The sequence below is a fragment of the Myotis lucifugus genome, unplaced genomic scaffold (assembly GCF_000147115.1).
Source record: "Myotis lucifugus unplaced genomic scaffold, Myoluc2.0 scaffold_4, whole genome shotgun sequence".
Taxonomy (NCBI): domain Eukaryota; kingdom Metazoa; phylum Chordata; class Mammalia; order Chiroptera; family Vespertilionidae; genus Myotis; species Myotis lucifugus.
This window is the reverse complement of record NW_005871052.1, coordinates 13,316,862-13,342,010: the sequence shown is the minus strand read 5'-3', so window position 1 is coordinate 13,342,010 and position 25,149 is coordinate 13,316,862. Positions and strand designations below refer to the sequence as shown.

At 40.3% G+C, this 25,149-nt stretch overlaps 1 protein-coding gene across 1 annotated transcript in view; it reads right to left on the bottom strand.

The window, feature by feature from the left end:
* The window catches only part of TEX11 (testis expressed 11), a 404,641-nt gene extending 380,132 nt beyond the window's left edge, over positions 1–24,509 (bottom strand). Inside the window, 2 exon segments of the mRNA XM_023765080.1 lie at positions 18,586–18,741; positions 24,501–24,509. Of these exon segments, the coding sequence (XP_023620848.1) occupies positions 18,586–18,741; positions 24,501–24,509 (165 nt within the window).
* Between the last annotated feature and the right edge of the window lie 640 nt (positions 24,510–25,149).

Genomic DNA, 25,149 nt, shown 5'->3' with positions numbered 1-25,149 from the left:
GACCCACGCTCCCAGCCCCTCCTTTTTTTCTTTTTTTTTTCAGCACTTCCTTGAGCAGAGAGAAGCAGGTATCTGGAATTTATTTATCTCCTATAATTAAAACTTTGTAACCTTGAGTGGAGGCCAGGGCTGGCCAGGGCAGGTGGGAAGCTTGGCTTCCTCCATCGCCAGGGGCAACCCAAGCCTCCTGCTTGCTCCATCTCCATGGCCGCCACCATCTTGGTTGGGTTAATTTGCATACTTGCTCCTGATTGGCTGGTGGGCGTGGCAGAGTGACACCAATTTACATGCTTCTCTTTTATTAGTGTAGATGTTTTGAAATGGTTTAGGTTTTCATTTTTCTTAGGGGAAATACCTAAGAGTGGATTTGCTAAAATGTAAAGTGCCTTTGTAGCCAGGTTTCAACAGATTGTCTAGAGCAGCAGGTGCCAACTGATGATCCGAAAGGCTGGCGACTGCTAGAGTATTTCCTTCCTGGAGGACGGGTTTTGAAAGGCCCAAATTCTTAACTTAAGAAACAATAGCAATTGGGCTTGGGGGTTTCCTAGAACTAGCCCTCCTAATTCAGAAAAAAGTTTCTGGCCATGGTCAGGTAGGTCAGATGGTTAGAGCATTGTAGCAATGCACTAAGGTTGTGGGTTTGATCGCCAGTCAGGGCACGTATAGGAAGCTACGAAGAAATGCATAAATAAGTGGAACAACAAATCAACGTTTCTTTCCCTCTCACCCTCCCTCTCCCTCTCCTTCTTCTTCTTTCCTTTACTTTATCTCTCAAATCAACAAAAAACAAACAACAACAACAAAACCTGGCCAGATAGTTCAGTTGGTTAGAGCATCACCCCAATACTCCAACATGTGGGTTCGATTCCTGGTCAGGGCACATACAAGAAGCAACCAGTGAATGCACCAATAAGTGGAACAGCAGATTGATGTTTCTCTCTCTCTCCCTTCTCCTTTCTTTAAAATCAATAAATAAAAAATTTTAAAAATGAAACACTTCACACTTAATCAGTAAATCAATAAATAACAAAAATAAAGACATATTGACTTCAGTACATAATTTTGAGGTCATAACTTTGAATAATTTTTCTTAGTTAAATTTATTGGGGTGATATTAATAACATATATGTTTTAAGTGTACAATTCTGTAATTATTTTAAATATGGAATCTGGGAGAGACAAAATGGTGGCAGAATGAGCAGATGTGTCCCAAGCCTTGTCCTGGAGCAGATAGAAGGAGCAACTAAATAGAATAACATCCCCCTTGAATTGGCAAAGTAGACACAGCTGGTGAGATAATTCGCAGCTGGGAAGGGCAGAGGACACCTGGGGAACAGTAAAATCAGGGATCTGGGCTGGAGAGAAGTGTGAGACCTCCAAGCCCAGAGGGTAGGAAGGAAGCCACACGGCACCAAGGCTGCATCCCTTGGGACAGGTGTAGCATCTGACTGTGCAAAGGAGGTCTGCAGGGCTGCTGGTGGCAGGGGATTCTAGATCTATGCCCACAGCCACGAGAGGCTGTGCATGGAGGGGGCACCCTGAATAACTGCCCAAGCCGCACTGGGCTCGCAGTGGCACAGCTCTTTCCCCTCTTTTTGGTCTTTGATTTTATTCACTATACCCAGTTCATAGGACCTTTCAAATACAAACACTCACTCGTGGCTGAAGTGCTGGTGGAGGTGTGGGCTTGTGGAGTCTGGGGAGAGGCTGAGGAGAAGAGCGGGTCGGGAAGAGGTGGCCTAAAGACTGACACTGGGACATACCTGACACAACAGACCTAAGCAGCCATTTTCTCCTGAAAAGAGAGCCCCTCCCTGCAGTCTCCAGGCAACCAATACAGCCACACCCAGACTACACACTGAGTGTTATAAAGGATACAAAATTCATCTGAATAATAGTCCCTGAAAGCCCTCAAAGACTGGGCTGAAGAGAGGCCGTTCAGTCCCAACAACCTCCCCAACTATAGCCCTGTCAGAAACAGCTGCTTGAGAGATTAAGATTGAAAGTGGGCAGACAAGCTAAGTGGGAAGATTGGTCCCGCCAGCTTACAATCAAGGCTGTGGAGATAGTCACAAACAGAGGAGCGGTGGACCGCTTGGAACTTCAACAATCTAACAGGAAACTGAGAAGTGGCAGACAGTACATAAGAGTGGGATCTTAAACCAGCCCCCGTGGGGCATTAAAACTCAGTGGAAACGAATGACACTTCACTTTTTCATTTTTTTTTTAGCTTTTTATTTTTATTAATTTTTTTAAATTAAATCTTTATTGTTCAGATTATTACATTTGTTCCTCTTTTTTCCCCCCATAACTCCCCTCCTTCCAGCTCCCACCCTACCCTCCACCCTCACTCCCCACCACTGTGTTCATCCATAGGTGCACGATTTTTGTCCAGTCTCTTCCCGCATTTCCCACACCCCTTTCCCCCCCATGCATAGTCAGTCCATTCCCTTTCTATGTCCCTGATTCTATTACAATCACCAGTTCATTCTGTACATCAGGTTATTTATTCACTTGATTCTTAGATTCATTTGTTGATAGATGCATATTTGTTGTTCATAATTTGTATCTTTACCTTTTTATTCTTCTTCTTCTTCTTAAAGGATACCTTTCAGCATTTCATATAATACTGGTTTGGTGGTGATGAACTCCTTTAGCTTTTCCTTATCTGTGAAGCTCTTTATCTGACCTTCAATTCTGAATGATAGCTTTGCTGGATAAAGTACTCTTGGTTGTAGGTTCTTGGTATTCATCACTTTGAATATTTCTTGCCACTCCCTTCTGGCCTGCAAAGTTTCTGTTGAGAAATCAGCTGACAGTCGTATGGGTATTCCCTTATAGGTAACTGAGTTTCTTTCTCTTGCTGCTTTTAAGATTCTCTCTTTGTCTTTTGCTCTTGGCATTTTAATTATGATGTGTCTTGGTGTGGTCCTCTTTGGATTCCTTTTGTTTGGGGTTCTCTGCGCTTCCTGGACTTGGAAGTCTATTTCTTTCACCAGGTGGGGGAAGTTTTCTGTCATTATTTCTTGAAATAGGTTTTCAATATCTTGCTCTCTCTCATCTTCTGGTACCCCTATAATTCTGATGTTGGTACGTTTGAAGCTGTCCCAGAGGCTCCTTACACTATCTTCGTATTTTTGGGTTCTTTTTTCATTTTGCTTTTCTGGTTGGGTGTTTCTCGCTTCTTCACATTTCAAATCTTTGACTTGATTCTTGCCCTCCTCTGGTCTGCTGTTGGGAGTCTGTATAATATTCTTTATTTCAGTCAGTGTATGCTTACTTTCTAGATGGTCCTTTATCACACCATCGAGGGTCTCATTAGATTTCCTGTACAACTCATCAAGTTTATCGACAGACTCTAGAAGCCTCTTGAGAGACCTCAAAAGTGTGGTTCTGAACTCAATATCCTCCCTTGATAGTTTTGTCCTGTTTCTTTGTCTCCGCATTTTTTACGCTTTCTTGGTACACCCCCTAGTAGTCTTTGTGCGCAGTCTTGTTGTAGTTAAGCCTTGATTGTTATAGTTAATACTAGAGGGATTTGACCTCCAGGCCGACTGGCTGTGCTAATCTAGCCTTTGCCTGAGGCTATCCGGCAAATGGCTCTGTGCAGGGCTTGGGCGGGGCGGGTCCCACGGGATCAACAGGGCGGAGGAGGGAGCAGTTATGGCGGCTCTCAGTCTGTCCCCAGGGGCTCTGCCTCTCTGCCCCAGCAACAGCTGCAAACCTCGGAGGGACCGTAGCCAGACAGTCCTGCTTCTCCCGTTTGAGTCTGGGTCCCTGGAGACTTGCCCGAATCTGGAGCTCTGAGTCTGAGGCTCCCTCCGGATTGAAACAGACAACCGCGCCCTCAGCCACCAGCCCGCGCCGCACGCACTCGGCACCTTAGTATTTTACTTCAGCACTGCGCCTCCTCTGATTCTCGGTTCCTCCTAGTTGTAGAACTTCCTTTCAGCCAGCCTTCCTGTGGTTCTGGATGATGTCCGTTCCGTCTTTTAGTTGTATTTTTGAAGTGGTTGTTAAAGGCAGCAAACTCCGGCGTTAACCTATGCCGCCATCTTGGTTTCTCGCTTTTTTTTTTTTTAATATATTTTATTGATTTTTTACAGAGAGGAAGAGAGAGAGATAGAGAGTTAGAAACATCGATGAGAGAGAAACATCGATCAGCTGCCTCCTGCACATCTACTACTGGGGATGTGCCCGCAACCCAGGTACATGCCCCCGACCGGAACCGAACCCGGGACCCCTCAGTCCGCAGGCCGACGCTCTATCCACTGAGCCAAACTGGTTTCGGCGGTTTCTCGCTTTTTCATTTTTATTTTATTTTATTGTTTTATTCTTTTTTTTTGACTTGTTTATTTTTATTTTTTCAAATTATTTTTTCATTCTATTTTTATATCCTATTTTTTAAATCAATTTTTTCTAATTTTTTTCTTCTTTCTCTTTCTCTTTCTTCTCATCCACTCATCCTTTCTACTTCCTCTATGTTAAACTGAGGTCCTCCCCATATTCATCCCATTCCTTAACCTTACTTTCTGTATGTAAGCTCGGCCTCTACAGATTCTGCCCCCACCCTCTTTTCTGGGTGTTTGGTGTTTGCATTTTTTGGTTTGTCTGTTTATTCTGTGTTGTTTTCTCCCCATATATATTTTTTTCTTTTTCTTCTTTTTCTTTTCTCTCTTACCATTTTTTCTCTCCTTGATATCATTTGTGCCCTCTTTTCTTTTGTGCATTGCTGGTGGGAATGCAGATTGGTGCAGCCACTGTGGAAGACAGTATGGAGTTTCCTCAAAAAGTTAAAAATTGAACTCCCACTTGACCCAGTAATCCCACTTCTAAAACTATACCCCAAGAAATCAGAAACACCAATCAGAAAGGATATATGCACCCCTATGTTCATAGCAGCACAATTTACAACAGCTAAGATTTGGAAACAACCCGAGTGCCCATCAGTAGATGAGTGGATTAAACTGTGGTACATCTACACAATGGAATACTACGCTGCTATAAAAAAGAAGGAACTTTTACCATTTGCAACAGCACAGATGGAACTGGAGAGCATTATGCTAAGCAAATAAGCCAGTCGGAGAAAGATAAATATCACATGATCTCACTCATATGTGGGATATAATGATCAACATAATTCGATGAACAAAAATAGATCCAGAGACAAATGGCAGGGGAGGTGTGGGTGATAGAGATCAACCAAAGGACTTGTATGCATGCATATTAGCACAACCAATGGACAGACACTGGAGGGTGGGGGTTGCCCAGGGTGGGAATGGTTGGAGGGGGCCAATAGGGAGAAAAGGAGACATATGTAAAACTTAGTAAAAAAAAAATTATTGTTGATTTTCCTTGTTTTTTGATGTAGGCCTGTACTGCTATGAACTTCCCTATTAGTGCTGCATTTGCTTTGTCCCAGAGATTTGGGGGTGTTCTGTGTCCATTATAATTTGTTTCCAGCAAGTATTTTACTTCTTCATCTGGTTGGTAACCCATTCATTGTTTAATAACATGCCATTTCTCTCCATGTGTTTGAATGTTTTAGGGTGTTTATACTGTATTTGGTTTCTAATTTCATTCCACTGTGTCCTGAGAAGATGCTTGATATGATTTCAATCTTCTTGAACTTGTAGAGACTTGTTTTGTGTTCTAACATGTGGTCTATCTTTCTGCATGATCCATGTGCACTTGAAAAGAATGTATATTCTGCAGTTTTGGGTGAAGTGCTCTACGAATGTCTATTCAATCCATCTGATCCAGTGTGTCCTTTAGAGTCACTGTATCCTTGTTAAGTTTTTCTCTGGAAGATCTATGAGGTCAGGTGGTATTAAAGCCTGATATTAAAGTCCTATAGAAGTTTTTTAAATATATTTTGGTGCTTCTATATTGGGAGCATATATGTTTACCAGGGTTACATCCTCTTGTTGGCTCAATCCCTTTAGTATTATGTAGTGACCTGTTGTCTCTTGTGATGCCCTCCATTTTGAAACTTTTTTGTTGGATATGAGTATTGCTACTCCAGCTTTCTTTTCATTTCCATTTGCATGGAAATAATTTTCCATCCCTTCACTCTCATCCTGTGTGTGTCTTTTGTTCTGAGGTGGGTCTCTTGTAGACTCCATATAGTTGGGTCATATTTTTATATCCATTCAGTTACCCAATGCCTTTTGGTTGGAGCATTTAACCCAAATGGGTTAAATTTAAGATTATTATTGATAGGTACTCATTTATTGCCATTTTAATTCTGTATGACTAGATTTCTCTTTCTTCTTCTCATTAGAGCAGTCCCTTTAGCATTTCTTGTAATGTTGGCTTGGTGCTGATGTACTCCTCTAGCCTTTTTTTGTCTGGGAAGGTCTTAATTTGATGGTCTATTTTGAATGATACCCTTGCTTAATATAGTAATCTTGGTTTCAGATCCTTGCTTTCCATTACCTTGAGTACTTTATGCCATTCCTTTCTAGCCTGTAGGGTTTCTGCTGAGACAACAGGTGTCAGCATTATTGGCGCTCCTTCATAGGTAAGTTTGCTTTTCTCTTGCTCCTTTTAAGATTCTCTGTTTGTCTTTAATTTATGGTATTTTAATTATGATGTATCTGGGCATGGCCTTGCTTGAGGTTCTCTGTGTCTGCTGGATTTACTAGGTTAGGGAAGCTTTCTGCCATTACTTCTTCAAACACGTTCTCTATCCCTTTCTCCTGTTCTGCCTCTTCTGGCACACCTGCTATTTGAATATTGTTACATTTCATGTTGTCCCACAGCTTCCTTAAGCTGTCGTATTGTTTTTTAATTGTTGTTTTGTTGTTGTTCTCTGTGTGATTTATTTCAAGCGTCTTCAAATTCACTGATTCCATCCTCAGCTTCCCCTAATCTGCTGTGTATTCCTTCCAATGTGTTATTTGTGCTGTCATTCTTTATGTTAATACTAGAGGCCGGTTGCACGAAGATTCGTGCAATAGGCCTTCTTTCACCTGGCTGCCAGCACTAGTTTTCCTCTGGCACCCGGGACCCAGAACTTCACTCTGGCCACCGCCTTCCATCTTTGCTCTGGACAGTCTTCGCTGCGGCTGGAGCCTTCAGTCTTTGCTCCACGTTCTGGCCTAAGTCTTCAGTCTCTGGACAGAGCTGCTCCTGTAGTTCCTTCCGCCCCCCACCGTCCCTCTCATAGCTTGATCGTTGCTTCACCTGCAGACCTCACCGACGGGCTCCTGGGACCCGGGGGGCCGCCTTGCCTGCGGCCCCGGCTTTCTGATAACGATTACAATCACAGGCCTCAGGCAAGATGGCTCCTGGGTGCCAGGGGCCGGCCTTGCCTGCGGCTTGGCTTTCCGCGGCTCCTGGGGTCACACACGGGGGCCTGGATGGTGGCTCCCGGTGTCCCGCCCTGCCTGCAGTATGCAAATTAGCCGCCATTCTTTTGTTGAGGGTTAAATTTGCATATCGCACTGATCAGCCAATGGTGATGGTAGGTGAAGGTACAGTTAATTACCATGTTTGTCTATTATTAGATAGGATGGTTAGTGTATCTTTTCTCATGCTGTTAAGCATCTTTACCACAAGTATTCTGAATTCTGTATCAGATAAATTTCTTATCTCCATTTAATTTATCTGTTCCGGAGAATTCTCTTCTTTCGTTTGGGGGTTGTTTCTTTGTCTCCTCATTTTGGCTGTCTGGGTTTCTGACTATGTATTAGATAGATCTGCTACGCCTCTCAATCTCTAGTGCAGGACAGTGTCAAACTCTGTTTCTAATTAGATCAGGCAAAGGCTCCAGAGACCACCATTGCCTGCAGACTGGTTCGATTCAGTCTTGAGTGGCCCTCAGGCAATCATCCACAGGTGTGGTGAGAGTACTTCCAACAGGATGGGGCAATTGCTTCTGCCGGGAGGCTAACTGATATTTTCAGTCTCTTAATGAGCCTCAAGTACTCCGCACCCTGGAGCAAGGTGTTTTCCAATAGGGTGTATCAACTGTCTTCCTCCAGGCAAAGTCACCTGTATACCAAATACCTGTGTGAGAAAGATGACCTCCGCAGCATGAGGGAATGATTAAGCATAGTAAGCTGGGATGTCTGCCTTCTGAACTCTAACCACAGAGCCCCCAATCCTGGCTTCTGATCACATAGCTCCAGTTCACTCTGCCCTCCCATGCCAGAGCACAAGGTGGGTGACTCCAACAGGAATTCTCTGTGTTGGCCCTTTAAGAGGGTGGCTGAATTTCCAGCCTTCTTTCCCTGGCAGACAGCAACCCTTCAGCTTTTCACAGCCAGAATTAATGTGAGTAACCTTGTCAGTTCTGGTGCTCTCTGCTGGTCAGCCCACCCTGGGAATTAGACTGCAGAGTTCTCACTGCCAACCCCCACAGCTGAGATATCTCTCCACAACTTCAGTTGCTATCTGTGGGAGCACACCAGCCATTTTGTGCCTCCACTCCTCTTACCAGACTCTATGACAGTGATGGCGAAACTTTTGAGCTCAGCATGTCAGCATTTTGAAAAACCCTAACTTAACTCTGGTGCTATGTCACATATAGAAATTTTTTGATATTTGCAACCATAGTAAAACAAAGACTTATATTTTTGATATTTATTTTAAATATTTAAATGCCATTTAACGAAGAAAAATCAACCCAAAAAATGAGTTCGCGTGTCACCTCTGACACGCATGTCATAGGTTCGCCATCACTGCTCTATGAGCTCTCCACTTTCAGTCCTGTTATCAGGGTTTTCTCCAATGAATCTTCTGTTGATTATTCAGGAAGTTTTATGTATTATAATTGTAATTCTAGTTTTCTCCAGGGAGTATGTCAGTACAGCATCCACTTACTCTGCTGCCACTTTTCTCTCCATTGTTTTTAAAATGTATTAGGCTTGAAAATGCAAAAATACATTTCTATGTGTTGTTTTCAATTTAAATTCCTTATTGTTTAAAAAGTGTTTCCTTTTTCCCACACTGACCTTTCCCTGGCTGCACCCGAGCCCCAACACTTGCTCGCACCACCCTACTGTCTATGTCCATTGGTTACGCTTCTATGCATGCATACAAGTCCTTTGGTTGATCTGTTACCCGCCCCCCTATCTCACCTTGCCTGCCTTTCCTCTGAGGATTCATGGTCTGTTCAATGCTTCTATATTTCTGGATCTATTTTTATTCATCAGTTTATGTTGTTCACTATATTCCACAAATGAGTGAGATCATGTGATACTTATCTTTCTCTGACTGGCTTATTTCACTTAGGATAATGCTCTCTAGTTCCACCCATGCTGTTGCAAATATTAAGAGTTTGTATTTGTTATAGCAGCATAGTACTCCATTGTGTAGATATACCATGGCTTTTTAATCCGTTCCGCTACTGATGGGCACTTAGACTGTTTCCAAATCATAGCTATTGTAAATTGTGCTGTCATGAATATAGGGGTGCATATATTCTTTCTGATTGGTGTTTCTGACTTCTTGGTATATATTCCTAGAAGTGGGATCACTGGGTCAAATGGGAGTTCCATTTTTAATTTTTCAAGGAAACTCCATACTGTTTTCTACAGTGGCTGCACCAGTCTATGTTCCCACCAGCAGTATACGAGGGTTCCTTTCTCTCCACATCCTCGACAGCACTTATCATTTGTTGATTTGTTGATGACAGACATTCTGACAGGTATGCGTTGGTACCTCATTGTCATGTTTATTTGCATCTCTTGGATGATTAGTGACTTTGATCATTTTTAGTATGTTTCTTTGTTTCCTGTATGTGTACTTTCAAAAAGTGTCTATTTAAGACGTTCCTTTGCCCATTTTTTACTGGATTGTTTACCTTCCCTTTGTTAAGTTGAATGAGTTCCCTATAAATTTTGGAGATTAAACCCTTATCTGAGATAACACTGGCAAATATGTTCTCCCATGCAGTGGGCTCACTTGTTTTGTAGATGGTTTCTTTTGCTGTGTATAAACTTTTTATTTTGATGTAGTCCATTTGTTTTCTTTCTCCTTCGTTTCCGTGGTGAGCAAACTGCAGCTCATGAGTCACATGCGGCTCTTTGGCCCATTGAGTGTGGCTCTTCCTAAGCCTTAGGATTACCCTAATTAAGTTAATAACAATGTACCTACCTATATAGTTTAAGTTTAAAAAATTTGGCTCTCAAAAGAAATTTCAATCGTCGTACTGTTGATATTTGGCTCTGTTGACTAATGAGTTTGCCGACCACTGTCCTAGGAGATTTACCAGTAAAGATATTAGTACAACAAATGTCTATTGCTGCCTGTGGACTCTTCTAATATTTGTATGGTTTCCCACCTTACGTTTAAGTCTTTTATCCATTTTGAGTTTGGGGTTTTGTTTTTTTTTTCCCCATGGTTTAAATTGGTAGCCTAGTTTCATTTTTTTGCATGAATCTGTCCAATTTTCCCAAAACCATTTATTGAAGAGACTGTCTCAACTACATTGTATGCTCTTTCCTCCTCTGTCAAATATTGAGCATAATGGCTTGGTAAATTTTCTGGGGTCTATATTTTGTTCCATTGATCTATATGCCTATTCCTGAGCCATTATCAGCCGGTTTTTAGAATGGTGGCTTTGTAATATAGCTTGATATCTGGTATTGTGATCCCTCCAACTTTGTTCTTCTTTCTCAGGATTGCTGTGGCTATTTTTCTTCTTTTTTTATTCCATATAAATTTTGAAGAAGTTGTTCTAGGTCTGTAAAATATGTCATTGGTATTTTAATGGGGATTGCATTGAATCTATAGATTCCTTTGGGTGGTATGGAAATTTTAAGGATATTGATTCTACCAATCCATGAACACGGTATATTCTTCCACTTCTTGATATCTTCCTCTATCTCTTTCTTCAATGTCGTTTAGTTTTCCGAATGCAGGTCTTTTACCTCCAGTTAAGTTTATTCCTAGGTATCTTGTTGCAATGGTAAACGGCATTGTTTGTTCAATTTCTCTTTCTGTGAGTTCATTATTGTATAAAAATACCACAGATTTCTGTGTGTTAATTTTGTCTCCTGCTACATTGCATCTGGACAAGTGGTTTTGTTTGCTGGAAGTTTTTAGATTACTACTTCAGTTTCATCAGTAGTTATTGGCTTATTTAAGTTTGCTGATTATTCTTGATTAAGTTTTGGAACATTATATTTTTCTTGGGATATGTCCGTTTCATCTAGGTTGTCTAGTTTGTTGGAGTAGACTTGTTTGTGGTAGTTTTTTTTACAATCCTTTGTATGTCTGTGGAGTTCGTTGTTACACCTATTTCATTTCAGATTTTGTTTATTTGGGTCTTCTCTCGTTGCTTATTGGTGAGCCTATCAAGAGATTCATCAATCTTGTTATCCTTTCAAAGAAGAAATTCTTGGTTATATTGATCTTTTTTACTTTTTTTTTGTCTCTATGTCATTTATTTCTATTCTGATGGCTATTATTTCTTTCCTTCTACTTAATCTGGGCTTTTTTGTTGCTCTCTTTCTAGTTCTTTACGTTGTAGGGTTAAGTAACTTAATATCAGTTTTGTTTTGTGTTTTTTTAAGGTAGGCCTGTAGTGCTATGAACTTCCCACACAGGAATGCTTTCATTGTGTCCCATAGATTTTGGATTATTGTTTTTTCATTTTCATTTGTTTCCCAAATGTTTTTTATTTCCTCTTTGATCTCTATGGTAATACATTCATTGTTTAATAGCATGCTAAGTAGCCTCCATGTTTTTGATTTTTTCATTTTTATTGTATTTTATTTCTACTTTTATGACATTGTGATCTGAGAAGATGACTGATATGATTTCAAACTTTTTGAATTTATAGAGACTTAGCCTGTGCCCTAATATGTGGTCTATCTTTGGAAATGTCCCATGTGCACTTGAGAAGAATGTATATTCCTTAGCTTTGGGGTGAAATGTTCTGAAGATGTCAATTAATTTCATCTGATCTAGTTTATCATTTAGGATTGCTGTTTGAGTTTTTTGTCTACAGGATTTAACCAGTGATGTCAATGGGGTATTAACGTCCCCTACTATGATTGCATTGCTGTCAATTTCTCCATTGATATCTTCCAAAAGTCTTTTTATATATTTGGGTGCTCCTCTACTGGGTGCATATATGTATGCCAGAGTTATATCCTCTTATTGAACCAATCCCTTTAGTGTTGTGAAGTGGCCTTCCTTATCTTTTGCTACAACCTTCACTTTCAAGTCTATTTTGTCAAATATAAGTATGCTACCCCAGCTTTTTATTCATTTCAATTTTCCTGAAAAAATTGTTTTCATCTCTTCACTTTCAGTCTGTGTGAGTCCTCTGTTCTGATGGGATCTCTTGTAGACAGCATATATATGGGTCATGTATTCTTATCCATTCCGCTCCCCTATGTCTTTTATTTTGAGCATTTAATCCATTTTTGTTTAAGGTTATTATTGATAAGTACTTGTCTGTTGCCATTTTTATTCTTTATACCTGTGTTCCTTCTATTTTTACTATTTCTTTTTACAGCAATCTCTTTAGCATTTCTTGTATTGCTATCTTGGTGGTAATAAACTCCCTTTGCCTTTTTGTGTGTGTGGTGCTCCCTATTTCACCTTCAATTTTGAATGATAGTCTTCCTGGGTATAATACTCTTGGATTCAATGCCTTGCTTTGCTTCACTTTGTATACTTCATTCCATTTCCTCTGGCCTGATGTGTTTCTGTTGAGAAATCAGTTAATAGTCTAATGGGAAATCCCTTGTAAGTAACTTTCTGTACCTTTCTGGCAGCCTTTAAAATTCTTACTTTGTCGTTGATATTTGCTAATTTAATTACAATGTGTCCTTGTGTTGGTCTTTTGGGGTTCAACTTGTTTGGGACTCTGTGTGCTTCTTGTACTTGTACGACATTTTTATTCCCAGTCAGGGAAGTTTTCTGTTATTATTTCTTCAAACAGGTTTTCTAGTCCCTCCTCAGCTTCCTCTCCTTCTGGCACCCCTATTATGCAGATGTTGTTTCATTTCATGTTGTCCCAAAGCTCCCTTAGACTCTTGTCTGCTTTTAAGGTTATTTTTCCAGTTGCTGCTTTGCTTGGTGTTTTTCTACCCTGTCTTATAACTCACTGAATCAGTCCTCAGCTTCTAGTATACTGTTGAAACCTTCCATTGTGTTCTTTATTGCAGCTCTGCCAGTCTTCATTTCCTCTTGATTCTTACACATGGTGAATTTCTCATCCAGATATTTGAGCATCCTTATAAGCATTACGCAGAATTCTTTCTCTGACAAATTGCTTGCCTCCATTTCATTTCTTTCCTTTCCTGCTGATTCCTCATTTTCTTTCATTTGGGGGTTGTTTCTTTGTCTCCCCATTTTTACTGTTCCTTGTGATTTTTTCTGTGTATTAGATCAAACTGCTATTCCACCCAGATTTTTTTGAATTGTTCTTATGTAGTAGATGTTTTGTAGAACTCAGTGGTGCAGTCTCTCAAGTCTTCTGAGCTGGTATTCTAGGAAGGCCCCCTACTTGAGATATTTGGGTTCTCTTGATGTAGTTGGGTCTTGAATGTTATTGTCCCATTCATGGATAGAGTCTCCTCTCAGGGTGTCTGGTTATGTGGTTCACTCTCTAGCATGTTGTGCACACCATTATGGGGGTGATTACTGAATAGCACAAAATACAACAGGGTAAGTCATGACAGAAAAGAAACAGGACACAAATGTACCCAAGATACCTATAACCCCAATAAAAGCGTCCACCAGAGAAAAAAAGAATTAGGAGAGAAAAAAGAGAGCAAAAATGATAGTGAGAAAGGAAAAAAGGAAAGAAAATAATATGAGGAGGAAACACCACAAAACAAAGAAATCAAAATCACAAACAAAAAAAACACCCAGAATAAACGGGGGCAGAATCTGTAGAGGCAGAGCTCAAATACAGAAAACAAGGTTAAGGAATTGGATGAATATGGGAAGGACCATGGTTTAGTATAGAGGAGGTAGGAAGAAAATGAGTGGTTAAGAATACAAAAGTGAAAAAAGAAAAGAAAAATAAAAACTATCTATTTATTTATTTATTTATTTATTTATTTATTTATTTATTTAAAAGGAGTATAGAGGAGATAGCAAATAGGCCTGAATTTAGGAAGTGAAACTAATTGAAAAATTAGGAGAATAAAAGAGTAAGAGAGGAGAGGAAAAAGAATTGACCAGCGAAGAAAGAGAAAAGAGAAGGGAAAATGGTGTAGGAGCAGGGAAGAGGAAATTAGATATAAGAATAAGCCAACAGAGAGTACAATAATAGTAACACATCAATAAAGCAGATAAAGAAGATCAATTTTTAACAATGGGTAAAAAGAAAGGAAAGAGAAAAACTAAAGTGGAGACAGGAGAAGAAAAAACAGGATGAAAAAGGGAGAAGCATGGAAGAGAAAGGTGAAAAAAAGAAAAAATAAGATAAAATAACAATAAAAAATAAAGATAGAATAAAAAACTAATACTTAAAAAATTTTTTATTTAAAAATATAAAAAAGTGAAGCGTCATTCACTTCAGCTGAATTTTAATGCCCCATGGGGACTGGTTTAGAACCCCACTCTTCTGTTCTGTCTACCAATTCTGGGATGCCTGTTAGGTAGTTAGGTCCTGACCACTGTCAGGCACTGTCTTTGGTGTTTTGCACCATGTTGAAGCTCCAAGTAATCTACCACTCCTGTGTTTATGTCTGTCTCCACAGGCTTTGGCTGAAAGCAGGTGGGACCAATTTGCCCGCTTTGCCTGTTTGTTTTTAACAGGGCTTTAGGTGGGGAGGTGTGCTGTTTCACTTTCCGGGAATCAGATAGATGTTTTTTTTTTCCCTGACCCAGAGCTACTCCTCTGTGAGTGGCCCAAAATATTACTCTGGCCTTGGTTGGTCAGAGATCCTTATATGGAGACCAGTGGGGTTGGCTGATAACATGGAGTTTTTATCAGTCTGGTTCTCATAATAGTGGGGTAGACCAGTCCCTCTTCCAACCCAGTCACTGAGAGCTCTTTGGGGCTATTCAGAGTCTTTGTTTCCTTTGTATTGCTCAAAATGCAGGCAGGGTGTCGTAGGCTGTATGACCTGACTTGAGGCTACTGGGAGGGGCTAGCTCTTCAGGAAATAAATGGCCACTTGGGTTTGGAAGGTTACAAATGTCCCAATGCAGGATTCCTGGTCATATCTCTTTGCCCTTCTTTCCTCCACAGCCTCTCCTCAGGCTCCACAAATCTATGCCTCTACCTGCACCACAGCCTCAGGTGAGTGTTTGCAATGGAAAAGTTCTATGCTTTGGGTTTAGCAAATAAAAGCAAAGACAAAACAAAGGCAAAACAACCACAAAACTGTGTATTTCTCTCCCCCTGCCCCAGCACCACACTGTTTGGGCCACTTTTCAGGCTGCCTTTCAGGGCACAGCCTTTCGCGGCTGTGGTCTTACGTCTAGATTCCATGGCTGCCAGCAGCACTGTGGCTTTTCCTTTTCACAGTTGGATGTTAAGCCTGTCACCAAGGGACACAACTTTGGTGCAATGCAGTATCCTCCTCACACTCTCAGGCCAGTGGTTCTGTGTCCCTCTCCAACCCAGATACCCATTTCTACCATTCTCCAGGCATCCTCTGCCCTTCCTTGTTGTGAATTGTCTTCTCAACTGTGTCTAATTTGTTAATTCCGGGTGGATGTTCTCCAATTTAGTTGCTTTTCCAGCCTGGCCTGGGGACAAGGTGCATGCCATGTCTGCCTATTCAGCCGCCATTTTCTTCCCACCAGATTTCTATGTATTTAGCAATGATTAATCATTTTTACTTATGCATTAAATTAAATCATCATAAAACTTATCAAACAGGAAGCAAGATGGCGGCATAGGTAAATGCCTGTACTCACCTCCTCCCACAACCACATCAAAATTACAACTAAAATACAGAACAACCATCATTTAGAACTGCCTGAAAGCTGGCTGAATGAAAGTCCTACAACTAGAGAAGAAAAAAAGACAGCACATTGAGACTGGTAGGAGGGGTGGAGGCATGGACCGGGCAGGAACTGCACCAATGTGTGCCATCTTTTTTAACCAGGAGAAAGATTGTCTCTGCAGAGGCCACTGTGAGGAGCAAGGGGACTCAGCCTCACACCAGACCCTCAGCCAAGTTTTCCAGAGCTGGGAAGAGAAGTCCCCATAACTACAAGCTGTAAAAACCATTGGGGATTGGGGCTTAGTGACACAGAGGCTGCTGGAGACCCAGGTGTTCCTTTCAAAGGGGCAGCACACAAACTGAACTTACAAGGTCCCACTTCTTCTATGCTCCAGCACCCAGACACATATGAGGAGGAACTGGATTGTCTGGCATCAGGGCATGGAGGTGCTCGCAGAGGTCATAGTTCCTGTGCTGGGACCTCCCTGGTTGCAGGGCTGACTGGCAACCATATCTGTTTGCTACCCGCTGGTGAATCCTTGCAACCCCGCCCATCCAATTTGCAGCCCCACCCAACCGGTTTGCAGTGGCTTTTGCATATGAATAGCCTGTCCTTGCTCAGGCTTCAGAGTTAGCTAAAATCTCTCAAACAAGCTTCAGCTGTGCAGCGTGCCCCAGACCTATCAATAAAAGGCCCAATACCCAGCTCTAGCACCAGCTTGCCTTGCTTCACAGCTGGGCCTTGGCTGGGCACCTCCAAGCCCAATACAAATAGCTCCTAAAGGGTGACCCCAGGCAGTGGCTGACTTTGCACCACCCTGGAGGCCCTAGAGCCAGTGCACCTGGTGGACAGCTTCAGATCATAGCAAATTACAACTCTAAACATCTACAAGCAACACACTCAAGACACAGACTCAATGAGGACCAAAGCCCACTGAAGCACATCCTGCTCCACAGGGGTGTTTCCTACACAGCAGCTCTCCCACTATAGCTACAGCTGGTCCTCACAGCCAACTGGCCTGGAGGTCAATTCCTCCCTGTGATGCCAACAACAATCAAGGCTCAACTATAAGACTGTGTACACAGCCCACATAGGGATGCAAATAGAGTGCCCAGCTTGCGTGACTGGGGAGGCTAAGCCACTGGGCCCTATGGGACACCTACTACAAAAGGCCACTCTACCAATTCCAGGAAACATAGCAGCTATACCTAATACAAAGAAACAAACACAAGGAAACAGCCAAAATGGGAAGAAAAAGAAACATGTCACAAATGAAAGAAATGGAAGCAAACAAACTTTCAGATACAGAGTTCAAAACCATGGTTATAAGGTTACGCAAGGATCTTCATGAGACTTTCAAGGATCTTAGTGAGAAAGTCAAAAACATGAAAAAGGCCCTAGCCAGTTTGGCTCAGTGGATCTCAGTGGATAGAGCGTTGGCCTCCGGACTAAAGGGTCCCAGGTTCGATTCTGGCCCGGGGCACATGCCTGGGTTGTGGGCGCGGTCCCCCCAGTAGGGGATATGCAGGAGGCAGCCAATTGGTGATTCTCTCTCATCATTGATGTTTCTATCTCTCTAGCTCTCTCCCTTCCTCTCTGAAATCAATAAAAATAAAAAAACATGAAAAAGGACCAGTCAGAAATTAAGCATATAATAACTGAAATAAAGACTAATTTACAGGGATTCAACAGTTCAACAGTAGAGTAGAGGAGTCCAACAATCAAATCAACGATTTGGACTATGAGGAAGCAAAAACAAACAAACAAATAAAAACCCACAATTAGAATAGCAAAAGAAAAAAGAATCAAAAAAATCTGAAGGCAGTGTAAGGAGCCTCTGACACAACTTCAACAAGTGTACCAACATTTGCATTATGGGGGTGCCAGAGGAGATGAGAGAGAGCAAGAAATTGAAATCCTATTTAAAGAAATAATGACAGAAAACTTCCTCTACCTGGTGAAAAATAGATTTAAAGTTCAGGATGCACGGAGAGTCCCAAACAAGAGGAACCCAAAGAGGCCCACACCAAGACATGTCATAATTAGAATGCCAAGGGCTAAAGACAAAGAGAGACTCTTAAAAGGAGCAAGAGAAAAGCAGTTAGTTACTTACCTACAAGGGAGCGACCATATGACTATTAGCTAATTTCTCAAAAGAAACTTTGCAGGCCAGAAGGGAATGGCAAGAATATTCAAAGTGATGAATAGCAAGGACCTACAACCAAGAATAATCTACCCAGCAAAGCTCTTATTTAGAACTGAAGGTCAGATAAAGAGCTTCACAAACAAGAAAAAGCAAAAGGAGTTCATCACCACCAAACCAGTATTACATGAAATGTTGAAGGTATTCTTTAAGAAGAGATCAAAAATATGAACAATAAAATGGCAACAAATACATATCTGTCAACAATTGAATCTAAAAATCAAAATAAACAAACAAGAAATCTAATGAACAAAATAAACCAGTGAATAAAATAGAATCAGAGGCTTGGAAGCATGGAACAGACTGATGAATCTCACAGGGAAGAGGGGAGGGGGAATGGGGAGAGATTAACCAAAGATCTTATCAATGGACACAAACAGTAGGGCGGTGAAGGCCTGGGGTGGGGTGGGAACCGGGTGGAGGGGGACATTGGGGGTATAAAAGGGGACATCTGTAATACTCTCAACAATAAATATTTGTTAATTTATCAAAATTATTTTTATACTAACCTGAGCATCCTGTATTTCAGCCATAGATTCCCTGTTGATATTTTCTATGTCCATGAACAGTCTATCAATTGCCTCATGTATGGCAGGTGAACTATCTTTTACAATCAGATTTTGAATAATTTCTGAAATAACAATGGATGACAAGAGTGCTGTGAACTATCACCATTGGGTAAAAGTAGCAAATCATTTTGAAATCAGGCCCTAGATAGTTTGTCAAATGAATATAACATGAAAAAATTTTGGATGACCTTTAGAGTAAAACCAAACTAGAGAAAAAGTTCTTTTAAGCTAAAAGTGGAGTACAATTTTCAAATGAAACTTATATTCCCCAGGAATCATTTATTTATAACAATCATTACTCTCATTCTCAAAAGTAAAATGCTTCACAAATAGTAATGTTATTACAGGTCATCTTAAAACTACAAAATAGAAATTAATGCCCTGACCGGTTTGGCTCAGTGGATAGAGCATCGGCCTGCGGACTGAAAGGTCCCAGGTTCGATTCCGGCCAAGGGCATGTACCTTGCTTGCGGGCACATCCCCAGTAGGAGGCCTGCAGGAGGCAGCTGATCGATGTTTCTCTCTCATCGATGTTTCTAACACTGTCCCTCTCTCTTCCTCTCTGTAAAAAATCAATAAAATATATTTTTTAAAAAAAATAGAAATTAATAATGTCTTCAAAACTAGAAAATGTAGACATTCTGAAGGAAGACTTAGATATGTGCCCTGCAAAATTAAAATACTTACCTGGTATTAATATTTTCAAGCATTAGACAGACATAGCTAACTTACCCTGTCTCTGAAGTCTTGACCTTACTGTGTGAGAAAAAAATGACTTGCTCTGACAAACAAAATAGACCCAGAGGCATGGAAGCATGCAATAATCTGACGATTCTCAGAGGGCAGGGGAGGGATGAAAGATATCAACCAAAAAACTTATTTGCATATATCCATAACCCATGGACACAGACAATAGTGGGGTAAAGGCCTAGAGCGGTGACAGAAGTGAGGAGGAGGTGGGGTCAATAGGATAAAAGGAGGACATCTGTAATACTTTCAACAATAAAGATAAATAAATAAAAATGACATGCGCAATTAGTCACAACATTAGCCAGTTACTGAATCTGTACAAATGATGTCATCATTTTTTACACAGTCTGAGCTCCAGACTCCATTGAGCTAAATCTTACTAGGACATGGAATTCCAGAAACCCAAGATTGACATAGAATCATAACTGATGCCTTCTATACTATCAAAATTGAGGTTTTTCCAAACTCACGTAACAGAGGTCTTTATATCTAGATGTCTGTAATTTTTGAAATATTTCTGAGCATCAACTAGCAAAATGTTGTTAATATTCATAAAAATACTATAAGAGTACCTTCTGAAAAATAATTTAAGCTGCATCCTGCTATTTAACCTACTACAATTAACAATAAACCTGCTAAATGAAAAATTTTCAGTTAAACATCAAAAACTAGACTTCGCAAAGCAAATTAGGTTCAAATATACTCAAATCTTTTTTTACAGCTCATGGAATCTTTAGTACCCAATGCATGAGCAGTGGTATTAGGAAAAATATAAAAATTATGTTGTACACAAAGGGTGATAAGATATATACAAAAAGAATAATCTCTAGCTTCTTTACTCCTGTAAATTCATGAGACATATTAAGTATATTGATTCTTCTAAGATTAGGTAAATATTAGGCTGAAAGTCATATATATTACAGCCCTTGCTTAAGCTACAAGTTGGGGCCCAGCTAATGTGGTTCTGTGGATTGCGCATCATCCCATGCACCAACAGGTCGCTGGTACAATTCCCAGTCAGGTCATATGCCTGGATTGTGGGCTAGATCCCCAGTAGGGGGCATGCAAGAGGCAGCCAATTGATGTTTATCATCAATGTTTCTCTCTCCCTCTCCCTTCCTCTCTAAAAAAAATCAATAAAAACATAGTTTTTTAAAAAACAAGGTGAGGCAAAAAGTAGTTTTACAGTTGTTCATATAGCAAATAATATAATAATTAATAATAATACAGGAATAAACTATGTTTCATGTACTCACAGCTGTAAACCTACAATATGCACATGACATATTACAAAATTATATACTTGAAACTTATATAATGTACTAACCAATGTCACCCCAATAAATTTAATTTGGTAATTTAATGCAGACTGAAGAGTCCTGGATTTGATTCTGCTCAAGGGCATGTACCTCAGTTACAGGCTCAATCCTGGCCCCCATTGGGGTGCGTGCGGGAGGCAACCAATCGATGTGTCTCTCACATTGATGTTTCTCTCTGTCTCTGTCTCTCCCTTCCACTCTCTCTAAAATCAATGGGAAAATATCCTCAGATGAGGATTAACAAAACAAAAAAAAGAAAAGAAAAGAAAAGAAAAAAAAGAAAGAAAGAAATGTGGCCTGGCCTTGGTTGAGCATCGAGCCATGTGCCAAGAGATCCCAGTTTGAATCCCAGTCAGTGCACATCCTGGGATTTCAAAATTGATCTCCAGCAGGGGGTGTGCAGGAGGCAGCCGATCAATGTTGATGTCAATATCTTTATCTCCCTCTCCTTTTCCCTCTAAAATCAATTAAAAAATATCTTTAAAAAAGAAATGTGCTAAATATTTACAATGGAATATTATTCAGCCATAAAAAAAGAATGAAATCTTGCCACTTGTGACAACATAATGGACCTTGAGGGCATTATGCTAACTGAAACGAGCCAGAGAAAGACAAATGCCATATGATATCACTTATATGTGAAATCTTAAAACAAGCAAACAAACAACAAGCTCATAGATACAGAGAACAGACTGATTTTAACCAGGGGTCAGGGTTAGGTGGTAGAGAAATGGGTGAACGGAGTCAAAGATACAAACTTCCAGGTATAAAATAAATAACTCATGGAGATGTAATGTACAAAATGGCAACTTTAGTTAATAATACTCTACTGCAGCCCAGCCAGTGTGGCTCAGTGGTTGAGCATCAACCCTTACACAAAGAGGTCACCAATTCAATTCCCAGTCAGGGCACATACCCGGGTTGCAGGCTCAATCTCCAGTGGGGGCATGCAAGAGGCAGCCAATGGATGTTGATGTTTCTCTCTCATTGATATTTCTATCTCTCTCTCCCTCTCCCTTCTTCTCCCTCTAAAATAAATAAAAACATATTTTTAAAAAATAATACTCTACTACATATGTTAAAGTTGCTAAGAGAGCAAACCTTAAAAGTTCTCATCACAAGAAAACAAACTTTTGTAACTATGTATGGTAATGGGTGTTAACTACTATGGTGATGACTTACTGTGGTGATCATTCACAATATATCTATAATAATCTATAATAATAAAAGCATAATATGCTAATTAGACTGGACGTCCTTCCGGACAACCTTCTGGATGAAGCCGGGGCTGCAAGGGAAGCCTGGGTCCTGAGTACCTGCCAGCAGCCAGAGGGAAGCCCAGCCTACTCTTGCAAGAATTTCGTGCATTGGGCCTCTAGTACAAATATAAAATCACTAGACGCCTGGTGCACAAATCCGTACACCAGTGGGGTCCCTCGGCCTGGCCTGCGGGATCAGGCCAAAATCAGCTCTCTGACATCCCCCGAGGGGTCCTGGATTGTGAGAGGGCACAGGTCAGGCCAAGGGACCCCACCGGTGCACAATCAGGGCTGGGGAGGGACGCAGGAGGTTGGCCAGCTGGGGAGGAGTCACAGGAGGGCTCCAGGGCATGTCCAGCCCAACTCACTCAGTTCCGATTGGCCGGACCCCAGCAGCAAGATAACCTACCAGTTGGAGCATTTGCCCCTTGGTGGTCAGTGCACATCATAGCAATTGGTCAACCGTCTGCCTCCTGGTGGTCAGTGCACGTCATAGCGAGCAGTTGAACAGCCTTAGCATATCATTAGCATATCATTAGCATATTACACCTTGATTGGTTGAACGGACAACCAGATGACCAGACACTTAGCATATTAGGCTTTTATTATATAGAATTATGGTGTATAGCTAAAACTAATTTAATGTTCATGTCAATTATACCTCAATTTTAAAAATTAGGAAAGCTTTAAAAATGATGTTTCTAAAAAACCAAATATTATTTAAAAACATGTCTTGAAAAGTTTTTGAAAAGAAAAAACTACATAGAAATTTTTTTCACTTGCTTTTAAAAAATTCCAAAAATATTTTAGTAGAATACCAATTATAACTTCTGGTCACATAGTATATGAGACTGTGAAGACATTAATTTTAATTTGTGCATGTTCTCTTAGTGTTTAATATAATTCATTCTTTGTCAAAATAATTCTGGTCCTTTCAAAACATATTTTCAATGTTATTCACTTGAGCAATTTGACTGATACTAGCTGAAACAATGACAGCACTGCAGATATTTAGGGTAAAATGCAGTCAGCAAAGCTCAGTAACTAGTAGAGATCACATAGCTGAATGGTTGAGTTACATTATGAAGGAGACTTCCTTCTGGCAGAAGCTCAGTTAGGAGCTCCTATAAATATAGCCTATTCCTGAGATCTGAAAACAACATGCTATATTAAGGTTATATCAAGCAAGATTGTACATTTTGAAAGAAATTATTAACATGTTAAGCGCCAAGCCTGTTTTGTCTTCCTTTCCGTTTCAGTCACCGGTGACTGACATGGTGCTTAACGTGTTAAATTATCTTCCTGGTTAATGAAATAAACTACTGAAATAAATAAACATTTATTTATACTGAAATAAATAAACATTTATTTCAGTCAATATAATTTAAATGAGATTCATCCTAGTTAACACTAGGAATGGGGCGTCACACTATTGAGAGAGCTGTGTTAATCAATACCAATTAATTCTGATTAGGTAGACAGCATTGTAGGAACAGTATAATAGAAAATAAACATTTTCCCTGTCCTTGAGGCAGGGAGCTTCTGCTACAACATGGAAAAATATCTATCAATATAGTCCTGTCAAGTCTCTCCCTGTGACCTCCATCAACTCAACCATTCAAAAGCCAAAGCAGTTCAAAAACCTACAAGGGTCTATTCATGAGTTTGCTCCCAGTCACAATGATTATCTGCAACTTCCTCAGTGAGAAAAGAACTAAAAATAACAATAAAATTAACTTTTGCATTGTGCTTTATACTCTCAAATCTTTTCATATGCATCCTCATTTAATTATCAATCTACTCTGTAAGGGAGATATTTATATTTTATAAGATGTGGGATCTTAGATTTAACAAAGTACAGTAACTTCTCAAAGGTGACACAAAGAAAGTAGCAACTAGGACTTGAACTCAGGCTTTCTAATTTGAAATCCTATACTATTCCAGGAAGAGCCTGGAATAAGTGACATGCCAGGACTCTGAGACAACTGTAAAACAGCAAGAAGAGAAGAAATGAGCCACCACCATTCAGAGTGCTACACTATAATTCTAATTGTGAGCTAAGAAAAACTATTCCAGCAGAGGCTGGTTTGAATGAGGACAGCCAAAATATCCAAAAGTTCAAAAGGGCATGGCAAACAGGTTTAGTCACAGACTAAAATCACATTGTAAATCATACTTTCTATCGATGACCAGAGAAATAATAATTTATCTTATACGACATTCAGGAGGATCCAAGTGACCAGCTGGTATGGTACAAGAAAATCCAAGCAGCGAGTGATCATACAGACGTCAGATGGAACTGCATGCACTATAGTTCCTAGAGAACTATTCACAGCAGTATATTGTAGTTCTGAGCAACATCCTGGGCCTGGAGGGCAACTTGGAAATGATGCAGAGCAGTCTAACTCCATGAAAATCATAACAAGCAGAAATGATACAGCTCCAAAGCTCAACAGGTACCTACAGTATATCCCTAGCATATTAAATCTCAAATCTGACGGCCAGTATGACTTCATTCCAAACCAACCTCGTCCATACTCCACAATACTGTTATTCTTTCTTGCCCTGGACAGAACTGGCTGAGGAACTGGAGCAAACTTATGCCAGGGCTCATCAGGAGAGAAATCTATGTAGTTTTAGAGGGAAATTTGCAGAGGGAGATGAAAATGGAAGAACTAACAATATCATGCTAACCAAAGAATTTTCAGCTTGATTCTGGTGAGGAAACACATCCAGTCATGTTCAGGGCACTAAACTTTAGAGACTATCAGAAATAATTATACTGACACTGAAAAAACTTTATTAGTAAAAGGAATGTCTCAAAAGAACCACAATTCAGTCCTCTCAACTAAATGCACTTCGTGTAAAAATTGCAATGAATCTACATATTCTGTATTTTTCACACTCCTGTAAATGTAAGGCCCATAACCAAACTCAATTTGCCAATTCATCCAATCTTATCCCTAATTATCTACTTTATAAAGTGTCTATACGTACATATTACTCTTTTACTCTCATTACATCCTGTTACCCCTTTGTAGCTGAGTGCTGCTGTTCTTGACTAAGAATCTTCTATTCAGGTAAGATCGAGTTTGTTTTAATTCCGTGGCTGCCAAGGCTATTTCTATCTATATAAACTTTACTTAATTAATTTCTGTTTACTAAGTGTTAACAGT